The 12379-nt window shown below is 44.0% G+C and overlaps 1 protein-coding gene across 1 annotated transcript in view; it reads right to left on the bottom strand.

Moving 5' to 3' along the window:
- The window catches only part of FRMPD4 (FERM and PDZ domain containing 4), a 1281777-nt gene that overhangs the window by 163747 nt on the left and 1105651 nt on the right, over positions 1 to 12379 (bottom strand). The window contains exon 8 of the mRNA XM_085622531.1: positions 5779 to 5910. Within this exon, the coding sequence (XP_085478657.1) occupies positions 5779 to 5910 (132 nt within the window). The remainder of the gene's footprint in view (positions 1 to 5778; positions 5911 to 12379) is intronic.

Raw genomic sequence — 12379 nt, 5'->3', positions numbered from 1 at the left:
TTGCTACAAATTGGATAGAGTTGAACAAGTTTCCATGGCCCCCATAACTGTGTTTAAGGATTGTGATCATAATGTGTCGCCCCTCCCTGTATTTTAGCTTTGGGCCCCCAGGCAGGCTGTGCACCATGTGTGTGCTCAGGCTGCTGTGAAGGAGAGATGCACTATTACAAGCTGGTTTTGGGTACCAAGAGCACATGTCTTTTCATTCCCAGGGAGTTGGTTGCTGCTGCTTGGAAGTAATGACAGGGAGCGACCCCTGCTTGTTGTTGCCTTTGGGCCACCAGAGTGGGCTTTGTATCCGGTCTGTGTTGGCAAGGTGGAGCTGACTGACCCCTTTGTGCTGCGTTTAGTTTTAAGGGCACACAGTGAGTCATTCCCTGTGAATAATTAATTTGCTGTTTTTGAAAGATAAAGAATCACAGGCTTCCACACTGTTAAGTTAGTTTTGGGTCCACAGAGCACATCACGTTTGTGCAGGTCCCCACTGCTTTAATGGGGGGGACCATGATGTATGGTCATTTAATGTCAGCTGTAGATGAAGGTTACATGAACAGTGTCATGTATGTGCATGTTTGCATTGTGCTGAGGGGATTACCAGGTAATTGTTCACGCAGCTCTCTGATGGATGTCACATGCGTTTTTTCTGAGTCCCCAGATAGATCATGCAGTCTGTGTGTTCCCTTTTGTACTGCCAGTCACCGCTGTTTTCAACTGTGTAGCCTTGGACCGTGTCATGTATGTGCATGTAAGTTGCATGATCAAGGTAACTATTAGCGGCGATACTACGTGTCTCTCGGACCTCTTTGAAGTGCATGCCCCCCCCCCCCCAGGGGGGGCGGCAATCTGAGGGATAGCCCCGGGCGCCACAAGCTCTAGCTACGCCACTGCTCCAACTGCCTTGAAGCCAGGATGTTGCTGGAATTGCGAAAAAACATGAAGCCCTCTGTTGGGGAATTCCAGAATCCATGGGTAAATTATGAAGAGTGTAATTTCGGCCTCCTCTTGAATCTTTGACCGTGAATGTTATCCTCAGGACTAGGTGCCCTGGGGTCCATGATTATCCAGAATGAGAATGGCTGCGGTGAAACTTCTTTCCCTGTGGCTAAGAAAATGTGCGAGGTCCAAAGAAAGAGAGGGGGTTACTTCAGCCGTTAGGAAAAGCAGAAAGGCCAGTGGTGTCTTGAATTTCAACTCTTGTCCTTACTAGAAGAGGAAACAACGCTATTTTTGCACGGAGACCTGTTCCCTTGTCCTTGGAAGTCGGTGACAGATGGGGCATCACAACTACTAGTCCAAGTTCTGAAGATCTAGACATTTTCTTTCAGCAGCATCTTTTAAAAAATGAACATTCACTGCAAGAGAGACACTGTGTTTTTGTACAGAAAACCTCTTCCTAAAAAGATTACTTTTGCTGCAAGCAAGTGGTACTATGTTTTTGTGCAGGAAGACTCTTCCTAAACAAGCACTGGTAAATGCATTCCGTTTTGTCTATGTGATTAATAATAAGCTGTTTTTGAAGTAAGTTGTAGCTTGTTGAGTAGTTGTACAATATATGATACAGAAAGTCTGTTAAAGTGAAATTACTTTTTTATGGACAAAAAGGCAATATATTGTCCTGTTACTAATAGTATAGTGTGGGTAATTAATAGCAAAATTTTAAATAATGAAATGAAAGAGGAAACTAATAGAAGTAATTGATGTAATAGAAATAATATGTATTTGGAGAAATTCAGACACCTATTGGGCCCATTGCCACTGCACCTGCTACACCCTTCAAATCATGGCGCTAGTGCCTGCAAGATATCTGCATTTGTGACTTCCTGTTTAGTAGTAAAATGGAGCAATGTTTGGTGTTTAGAGGAATTATGACAACTTGTAATGCCGGTGCCACTGCATCTGCTGCATCATTCACATCTTGACCCAATTGCCTGTAAAGGAACTGCACTTGTGACTGCCTGTTTAGAAGTTAAATATAGCAATATTTGGTGTTTAGAGTGGTTCCTAGAGCTTTGGGCCCGGTGTCACTGCACCTGCTTCACCATTGAAATTATGACTGTAGCGCCTGCAAGGTAACTACACTTGAGACTGCCTGTTCAGTAGTAAATTTAGTAATATTTTGCGTTTAGTGGGTCCCTAGAGCTTTTGGCCCAGGTGCCACTGCACCTGCTGCACCATTCAAATCCTGACCCTGTTGTCTGCAAGTTAACTGCACTTGTGACTGCCTGTTTAGTAGTAAAATATAGCAATATCAGGTGCTTAGTTGGGGTGCCTAGAGCTTTGATCCTGCTTCTACTGCACCCGCTACACCATTGAACTCATGACCCTGTTGCCTGCAAGTTAACTGCACTTGTGACTGCCTGTTTAGTAGTATTTGGCAATGTTCTGCATCCAGTGAGAACCCTAAAGCTTTTGGCCCCGGTGCCACTGCATCTGCTGCACCATTCAAATCAAGCCCCTTTTAAGTGAAAGATAACTACAATTGTGCTTGCCTGTTTAGTAGTCAAATATAGCAATCTAATGTGTTTGGAGAAGTTCTGACAACTTTTGGGCCCGGTACCATTGCATCTGCTGCAGCATTCAAATAATGACCCTGTTTCTTCCAAGATAACTGCGCTTGTGAATACCTATTTATTAGTAAAATATTGCAATATTTGGTATTTAGTGGAGTTACAACAATTTTTGGCCCCAGTGCCACTGCACTGGCTGCACCATTTAAATCAAGCCCATTTTAACTGCAATGTAACTGCAATTGTAACTGACTGTTTAGTAGTAAAATATAGCAATATTAGGTGTGTAGAGGAGTTTTGACAATTTTTGGACATGGTGCCACTGCACCTGTGGCACCAGTCAAATCATGACCCTGTTGTCTGCAAGGTAACTGCACTTGTGACTGCCTGATTAGTAGTAAAATATAGCAATTTTAGGTGCTTAGTAGGGTGCCTAGTGGTTTTGGTCGTGGTGTCACTGTTCTTGCTGCACCATTGTATCATGACCCTGTTTTCTGCAGGGTAACTGCACTAGTGACTGCCTGTTTAGTTTTAAATTTTGGCAATAATCTGGGTTTGGTGGGGTCCCCAGAGCTTTTGGTCCCGGTGTCAAATATAGCAATTTTATGGGGCTTATTATGATTTCGGAAGGACAGCAACGGACCGACCGTCGGTTGCGATCCGCCCAATATCCAACGTTGTGGTCCATCCGCTGCATTATGATACAGTGGGAGGAGGCATCGGGCAGTGAGACCAACCGCTGTGTTCCGACGGGCTCCGCCATCGGGATTATGATGTAATTTCCCGACTGCCTTTCTATGTCGGAGAGGCTGGCATGGAAATGCTGTCGAAAAATGACTTTGGGGGCACCTACCAGGGTCCCCTTCAAATCTGGCCCTCCACTATGGCGCCTGTGCCCCCCTAATTATCCCTGCACCATGTGGCAGGCACCAATAGGTGCCTGCCACCCGGTTCAGGGATGTTTCCAAAAATCCATTTTGCTATGGCAGCTAGTGCTGCGGGCCTTTTTCGCCTTCCACACAAGCTGCCATAGTAAAATGAATGCTTCTGACTGCCCGCCCACCCATCAAAATTGTGAGGCCTGAACCACCGACCTATGGTCGGCAAAACATTATAATGAGGCCCTACATGTTTAGAGGAGTTATACAACTTTTGGGCCTGGTGCTTCTGCACCTGCTGCACCATTCAAACCATGACCCTGTTGCCTGCAAGATAACTACACTTGTGACTGCCTGTTTAGTAGTGAAATATAGCAATATTTGGTATTTAGTGGATTGATGACAACTTTTGGCCCCAGTGCCACTGCACCTGCTGCACCATGCAAATTAAGTCACTTTTAACTGCAAGGTAAATGCAATTGTGATTGCCTGTTTAGTAGTCAAATATAGTGATATTATGTGTTTTGAGGAGTTCTGCCAACTTGTGGACCTGGTGCTAGTGTCCCTTGCTTTCTTGCAAAGACCTAGAAATCCAGTTTCCTACAAATGAGATATCTCAATTCTCTTTCAGTTTTTGGAAGATCCTGGTGCAATAACTACTGTGTATCACCAAGTAAGGGTTCTTGATTTCTTTTGATCCTATTAAAATATTTGGCCTGATTCACAGAGGGCCTCCACACTCGTGGCAGGGGCCAAGCTGTCTTGGGGGAGTCTCCGCAGTCGTGGGGGAGTCTCCGCACTCGGGTGGAATCTCCGCAATTAAAGCAGATCCCACCCGGAGTGCGGAGACTCCTCCATGACTACGAAGGCCTCCGCCATGAGTGCGGAGGCGCATTGTGAACCAGGCCCTTTCTTTCCATCCCACTACAGTATTAAAAATACCCCATTTGTGCTTTTCTTGCTGATGATACATTTTGAAATATTGGTACCGGTCATTTAGAGGTAGTTACATTTTGTTTAGTGTTAGGAAACAATTCCATACTACAGCTTTTACTTTCACAATTACTGTCCCCCAGCAAAATTGTCACATAATTCACTTTACAAAACCCACTTTGCAGTCAGAGGAAAGCAAACACTAATATCACTTTTAAATAAATAAGCTGTAATTTGTCAGAAGAGATAGATGGGCATTTCACCCCTTTCTTTGCATGCATTGCAAATGCAACAAGATATGAACAAACTTTAAAAGTATCTTTGTTGCTCATTCACCTAAGGAAATACAGAGTGGTTATTTCGGGGGTGCTGCTGCGCCCCCACACCCAGATTTCCAGCACCTATGCCAGGAACTTGTATGATGGAGAGTTAGAAAAAGTGGAGAGGAGCCCAGCAGAGGTAGGCTTTCTTTGTCTCCATGAAGAAAGTACTGAAATACCACTGTACATTGCTATCTCGGTCGCCTTATTGTACCATGATACATAAAACTATGCAATCCCTACATAAAAGCTCGTCTATAATTTGAAGGTGACATGTGCCCTTAGTCGCCTGTAATACAGAAATGATGTAGCCGCTGTAATAACTTATTACAGTTGAATTCTGGTGTCACAATGCCTGCTGCCTAGGTCAGCCATCACGGTGAAAGGGAGGTCACAGAGCAAAATTAAAGCTGCACTTTAAAAAGCGCAAAAGAAACATGGCTTTTCCTCCTTCTGCTCAGTTTTTCTAGATGAACAGTGAAAAGCAGAAAGGTGAAAATGTATGGCTGCATGGTTATTTTTTTCACACTTTACATACTTATAGAAAACATAGTCTCTCTCTAAATGTTTAAATGCATTCCATGCTACAGTGTTATTGTTAAATATAACTTGTATTCAATTGATTCTAATAGTTTTGTGCAACAAAGATCTAACTGCTTTTTTGACTCTTTTATTTTGCACTAAAAATTCCCATTTATTCTTCACGTTCACAAACACCCTATCTCTTTCATGTGAAAGATCACTACACCAAGGATTTGTGGGAAGGGTTATGGTGTGCCAATGTATTATAAGGAATAAAGTATCCCCTGCTGTGCATTATAATCATATTGTAAGTCACATTGGAGGTCCATGATCTTATAAAGAAACTCAGCTTTCAGCCCTTATTTTTCTAGATGAGCATAGACACCTTCGTGACTTTCAATAGCCGAATTATCTACAGCAGGGGGCACTTTATCCCATATATTAATTATGTTAAGGTTTCATACTATAGAAAATATAGATCAATCAGTGTCATTCCTCCTAGTCAGAGGGATTGAAAGCTTTGAAAAGTAGACCAATGTTTTTGATGAAAATGTAGTTATTTGAAAGATATGTGCATCACCCTTATTACATAACAGTAAAGTACTTTCTCCAACAAACCTGAGTCAGTGTCTCCTGTTCATGTAGCAGGAGAAGTTTGGTTGCAGCTCCTTCGAATCTTTGCTCCAGCATCAGTGAAAAGTGCTCGATGCACTTGATGGAGAGCTTTTCTTGCAGGGTTAAGATAACATCCTGTGAAGAACAAAAAGATTGATGAGTACTCAATAAGAGGTCAGAAGGAGTGGTTGGTTCGGTGATTTGGAAATCTGCAGCAAAAACATTGCAGTGACCTGGCGGTAAACTTAGCTTTCCATGCTTCAGAGGTGGGCAAATCGAATATCACTAAACCAGACAAAAGTAACATCTGCTGCTAAAAGTGCATAGAAATGGCATAAATGGTGTATAAAAACAAGTAATTATTATATTTTCGTTGCCTACCTAACTAGGTTTCCATTTGTGGGGCTACTTTGTTCACATATGGTTTGGGGAATGTACAGAAATCAAATTCGAGTGACTGTACTCGCCACAATTATACTTAAAATAGAAGGGAGGAACATGGACATGCTGAAAAGCAAATCATTCAAACATAACTAAGGCAGCAATATTGCTGAAATCTATTGAAGCAGGAAAAAAATTCCACATCCTCAGTCACAGACTCATGATTGGGTAAATTTTAAGTTCATAAAGGGAACCTGGAAATCTCAAAGTTCCACCAGTAGGTCAGAATTACCTCAGTGTTGTGAGTAACTATAGCGACTCCAGTGTAAGTCCGGACATATGTTTGACCTTGTTGAAATGTTGGGACTTTTGGTCATTCTCATGGTAAAGGAGGAATGTAATGTCAGTATTCCTGGAAATCCATGTGAGACGCCTGTGGAAGGAGGGAAACTGGATAATCCCCTGTAGGTAGGAGGGGGCAGATTAATGTTTCCTGGCGCATCCCTGCAAATCAGCAGGGATGCGCCAGGAAAGATGCATCCCGCAAGTTTACCCTTGCGCCACCACAGATGCGCCGCATTTACAATGCAGCCCATCATGGCGCAAGGATAAACAGATGCGTGACGCATCTGATGGCATAAGGGCGGCGCATTGCTGGAGTCGTGTCGCAAGCACTACGCAACTCCAGCAATGCTCAGTGGCTGCCCATACCGATCATGCTGCGTCATGCCTTACGCCTGCTTCAAGCAGGCGCAGGGTTTTGACGCAGCAGCGTCGGAAAAGTGACTCAGTGAAATCTTGTAGATTTCACTGCGTCACTTTTCCGAGGCTTTTGCCGACGGAAAGCCCACCCTGCATACATTAAACCTGACGCAGGTTTAATGTAGCGCAGGGCTTTACAACGTGACGCATCTCCCTAGATGCGTCACGTTGTAAATAAGGCGTAACATGTAGCATGGTTTACGCCGCCGCTGCGTCACAGAAGTGACGCAACGGCGGCGTAAATGTCTCGCAAGGGGCTTGTAAATCTGCCCCGAGGTGTGTTGGTGCTGTCCGACGTACAGGTGAAGAAGTTAATAAAAGCACAGGGAGAACTGGGTGTGGCAAAGTTTGAAGACCCCCATTTACCTCAGTGTGTGCCTCTTTTCACCGCCACCAGATTACTACACCTGGCATGTGATTGGAGGATTTTTTTTATCGCGTATCCCAGCAGCGCGTTTATTTTTGCACCAAGGGAAATGGACCATGTAATGTCCGTCCTGATTGAATGAAACTGGTTGCCCTTGGAAACGTGAATCCGTTTCAAGTGTAGCAGCGCAGTTCATTAGTAAGAGTTGTTGACCCCTACTCTACACCTTCTCTTGTAAGCGGTTCTATACGCCCCAGTTGTTCATGCTTCTGAAATCGGGACGTTCTCCTGTTGCCTGACTTTTGTTCTGGGTAATTGCTGCCGTCTCTTAAGGCAAATTATTTAAATGATGCCTGTTAGTGTAAAATATGCCAATTGCCGGGAAAGACCAGCGCTGCGTCAAATGCTGCAATATCAAATATCATTTGAAAATGACCTACCTCACAAGCCTCCGGTTTTAAGTTGTGCACTTTAAGAGTTATTACTTACTGTTTGTGTACAGAAAATCAAGATGCAATAACACAACAGAGTTGCACACATTGTATTGCATTGTAATTGCATTTATATAGCGCTTACTACCCCTGATGAGGCGTGAGGCTGGAAAACAGCCGAATCGTCTAGACTTGAATCAATAGAGATTAATCGGTGAAGTCCACATATAAAAGGCAGTGGCCCAACGTTTTTCTTAAGAGTCTGCTGTTGATTCTGCCGAATTCCGGGACTAGTGGCTCAGTGGGCTAATGCATCCACTGTAGGAGCCTGTGTTCGACCTCATGGACACAGCTTCAAATTCCAGCAGGTCCTCTCAGCCTTTCATCCTTCTGAGGTTGATAAAGTGAGTACCAGTGAGTTGGGTAACAATAAACTTCTGTTAGTCAGCGCCAAGATACCCTTGGCTGAATGTGCGCTTTACAAAAACACGTTAATGCTCGAGCTGCTGAATGCCAAGGCTGCCTAGTCTTACTCTTGACTCCATCTCACTTCTCTTCCTGCCACCACCTTCCACTTCCTGTCCCTTTATTGCAATCATGAAGGTAAGTTTTGAACCCTTTTTTCTTCAGTTGTCCCTCTTTGTATACCTCCTTCTATTCCTTATTTGTTCCCATTTTTCTCGACTTCCTCTCCCTTGCTTTGGCAGATGAAACATTATCCAGGTCCTCAAAAGTGACTGGTGGTGCCTGTCCCCGGAAACCACCAGCACAAATTAAGCACAGCGTAATAGTGACTAGAGGGTAACCTGTTCAATGTAGCACGATAATTGAACAGCTGCACCGTATGCAAGCGACCATCAATACGCATGAGCAACATATTGGCATTTGTCTGATAAGTTGGTAAACTGGAACATATTGTCGCAAAGACCAGATGGCTCGACTTGGCCAGTGGCTCTTGGTATATAATGAATTAAGTGCTCGAGCTGGAGAGGGGCCTCTATGGATTAAGCAGATTAATTTCTCAATTAAACAGCACTCGCTGCAATGGCACAGATTAACATTCCACGGCGGATTGACGCAAGGTGCCCGGACTCATTGAGCAAGAAACCACTGCCTTCCCTGATCCCAAACTACTTATCCCTATAAAGTTAATTCCACCCCGTGCTTGCCGGAGAGGAATTTAAGGCATCCCTGTTCAATCGACTTACACTGGTAGTGGCATGTCTAATTCCAAATAAGAACAAATTGTCTTGGAAAGGAAAAGCAGTATTTTAGCAGCATCGCCTAGAACTTGGTTTTTCACTCTTAAGAATGATGTTTTAGTGATACAAACTACAGTAGTTTTTTTTTCCATATCAATGTATCTTCTTAGTATTTTGTTGCTTGATCTTGATTCTTGGCAACCCCAATTTATTTTTATTTTTATAGCAAGGAGTTGTGGGTCACAAGTAGCAGTGCGATATGCAGAAATAATGCAACAATGTGTTACCTTTTCACGGGAGGGCTGATGCCATAGGTAGGAAAGTATAGATGAACTTCCACATATAGTGAGTCGGATGCAGAACAATAATATAAGGGCAAAACAGGCTTAACAATATATTTCAGGATCACAAACTAGCACGAAATGCCATTGTTGGCAAAAAGAAGTAGGTGATACTTGTGGCTCACTATTTAGCTACTTGCAAAAACAACAATTGATGGACAGAATGCAGAACAATGTCATACATTCACCCCAGTACAGAGATCTGGGCCTAAATCCATCGTTTTTTTGCTCACCATGCCATTCCAGTTTGAACCCAGCCATATGCAAATCAGTCTTGACCCTGTGCCTCATGGGAACAGTCCAGCCCGAACTGCCAAGCCAGGCCCTCCCTGGATTGGAAACAAGCATCCTAGGACCGGTTTCGGGGTTTCACCCCTCTTCAGCCAGGATAGCTTGATTCCAGTGGCATGGAGAGCACGGGACTCACGTCTGAGCATACCCGTTCCACTCGGGGTGACAAATGCAAAAACAACAGGTGATGGACAGAATGCAGAACAATGTCATACATTCACCCCAGTACAGAGATCTGGGCCTAAATCCATCGTTTTTTTTGCTCACCATGCCATTCAAGTTTGAACCCAGCCATATACAAATCAGTCTTGTCCCTGTGCCCAATGGGAACAGTCCAGCCCAAACTGCCAAGCCAGGTTCTCCCTGGACTGGAAACAAGCATCCTAGGACCGGTGTCGGGGTTTCACCCCTCTTCAGCCAGGATAGCTTGATTCCAGTGGCATGGAGAGCACGGGACTCACGTCTGAGCATACCCTATTTAGCTACTAGCATCTCTCAGTAAGTGCACCAATAAGAAAGGCATGAATACATCCCTGTAAATTCCACTTTTGTTTTAGTTGGTAACATGTATTATACCTGACGGACACATTGGTGTTTCAGAAAGGGCCGCAAAAGCTTCTCAAAAGGCAATTACTCTGAGGGTCTATCTATATCTGATCTAAATTCAAATTTTACCATGCAACAAGGATACTGAGATTGTGTTTTAATGAGCTTTTAATGATTTCCTACCCATGCAAGAGTAGAGCAGGCAGTCAATGCCTAATGTTAGAACGACCAACCATATAGCCTCAACTTCCAAGAAATCCAGCTTCCGTTTCAAAAAGGCCTCAGGACCTGACTATTTTCTGCTAATGTACAGTTTGTCCTTCTCTATATTTTCATAGGTTTAGGACGGCATGCTATTTTTAGCACCACCCCACCTGCAGGGGTAGTCGCAAGCTTTAGAAAATCTGAATGAAATCATACATTCGTAATATGTGATGGCTATGTTATATGGAGAAAGGTGATTTAGTGATCTATACACATTGAATTTTTGGTAAAACTGATTTTTGGGTGCATATGCGTGACTTGTGCCTCTTTATCACAGGATGGCATATTCTTAAACGCAATGGTGATTTTGGAAAGTTTTTTTGCCGACTCTTTGGTATCAGAATGTGGATTTGCCTGTATATGTAGTTTGTCATGTGTGAGATATTGAGCATGGGGGCATCCTGGTGGAGATTACAAGAAACTAGCGCAGCGCGGTGCTGCAAGTCATTTTGCTGCGCTGCATTACTTTCGAAGCACGGGGATGCTACACATTCACAACAATAAGTCGCATCTCTGTGCTTCCCCCTGGCTGGCGCACAAACGGCTGCCATGCGCAGGCACCCTTGAACCATGGTGCAAGGATGCCTGCGTCGTGGGGAGATTGTTTTACAAAAACAATTGATTGAGATGATTTTCTCTTCCAATGCGGGCTGTAGAATGCAGCACGCATTGAGGGAGGAAAAAAACGGGGAGTAAATGAAAACATTTCTCCTCATTGCACCTCGCTACGCCACCCTCAGGGTGGAGTAACATTCTGACGTATTTCCAGATTTACAATTGCTAGTAAATCTGGAAATGCATCAGTGGACATGGGTATTGCGTGGGACCACCCACAGCAACACCCATGTCACGCCCCTAACACGTAAATTCTTGGGTGAAAACGGGTGATATTTACAACCCCAGGTAAAGCCACGCAGGGTGGCTTTAACTGTGCTTGCAATTATCACGCAGCAGGTTCCGCTACCGGTGAATCGCGCAATGTGACGTACCGGCGGCACAAGGGCTTGTAAATCTGCCCCTTAAGGTTTTGCAGAGGGTGGGATTTTCTGTTAATCTTTGGTAACTGGAGGCTTAAGTACATATAAAACAGGTCTGCTATGTATTTTCAGTTGCAATGGGGAAATACACAGTATGCAAATTGCATGTGTGGCAAACACAAATTTGGCAATCTGAAGGTGTTCACAGTATCTGTATAGCACATGGCAGGAAAGGACTGCACATGCAGTATACACACAGACGATAAACGAATATCCCAACTAGAGGAAGGCAAGCCATAAAATTAATAGGAAGAGACGAGCCACAGCCGAGCCAAGGGTCCAGCTTGGCTATAAGAGCCAAAGCACATGCCAAGCCAACAAAAAATAGTAATATTGACTGACCACCTAAAGAACGAGGTAGGCTACATGGCCAATGCAGCAGGCTTGGGACATAAGTGGGAAGGGGAGGGAGAATGGACTGTAGTAGGCAAAGAAGCGTGCACAACATAGCTGATTCCTAGGAGTGCTAACATGTGCATACATTTTTCAGGTGCCTGTTTCAATGCTGAACCTACAATCCCTTGGCGTCTGTTATCTCTGCACCTGAAGATTTAGGAATTAAAGTTATTTGTTGATTGTTCTTTGGGTTTTTTTTAGGGCTAAAAACCACCCCATAAGTGGCTTCAAAGTGTTAAGGATGGTGGCAGTAGGTGAGATGGGAAGAGGCATAGGTACACATAAGAGAGACGTCTGTACATTGTGGTCTAAATGGTATGATAATAAAAAGTTGATTAAAGCCTTTGTTAAATGAAGTCTGGAGCCTGGGCGGAGTGGGCTACAAGCCTTTGGAATCTGACTGGTGGAACTTAAGAAAGTCAGCAAGGCATTACTTGCCATACAAGTAGTCCATCCAAATGCCATAGAAAACAGGCAAATCACTGATTTGTAATGCCCCTGAGGAATGTGTTTGGTCCTTATCTTCTGAGTGACACCTTACCCCAAGGAACACAGACGCTACAGGTGAATACGCTCACCTGAGAGG

The sequence above is a fragment of the Triturus cristatus genome, chromosome 8, assembly GCF_964204655.1.
Source record: "Triturus cristatus chromosome 8, aTriCri1.1, whole genome shotgun sequence".
In the NCBI taxonomy this organism is placed as follows: Eukaryota; Metazoa; Chordata; class Amphibia; order Caudata; family Salamandridae; genus Triturus; species Triturus cristatus.
This window is presented reverse-complemented; position numbering and strand designations above follow the sequence as displayed.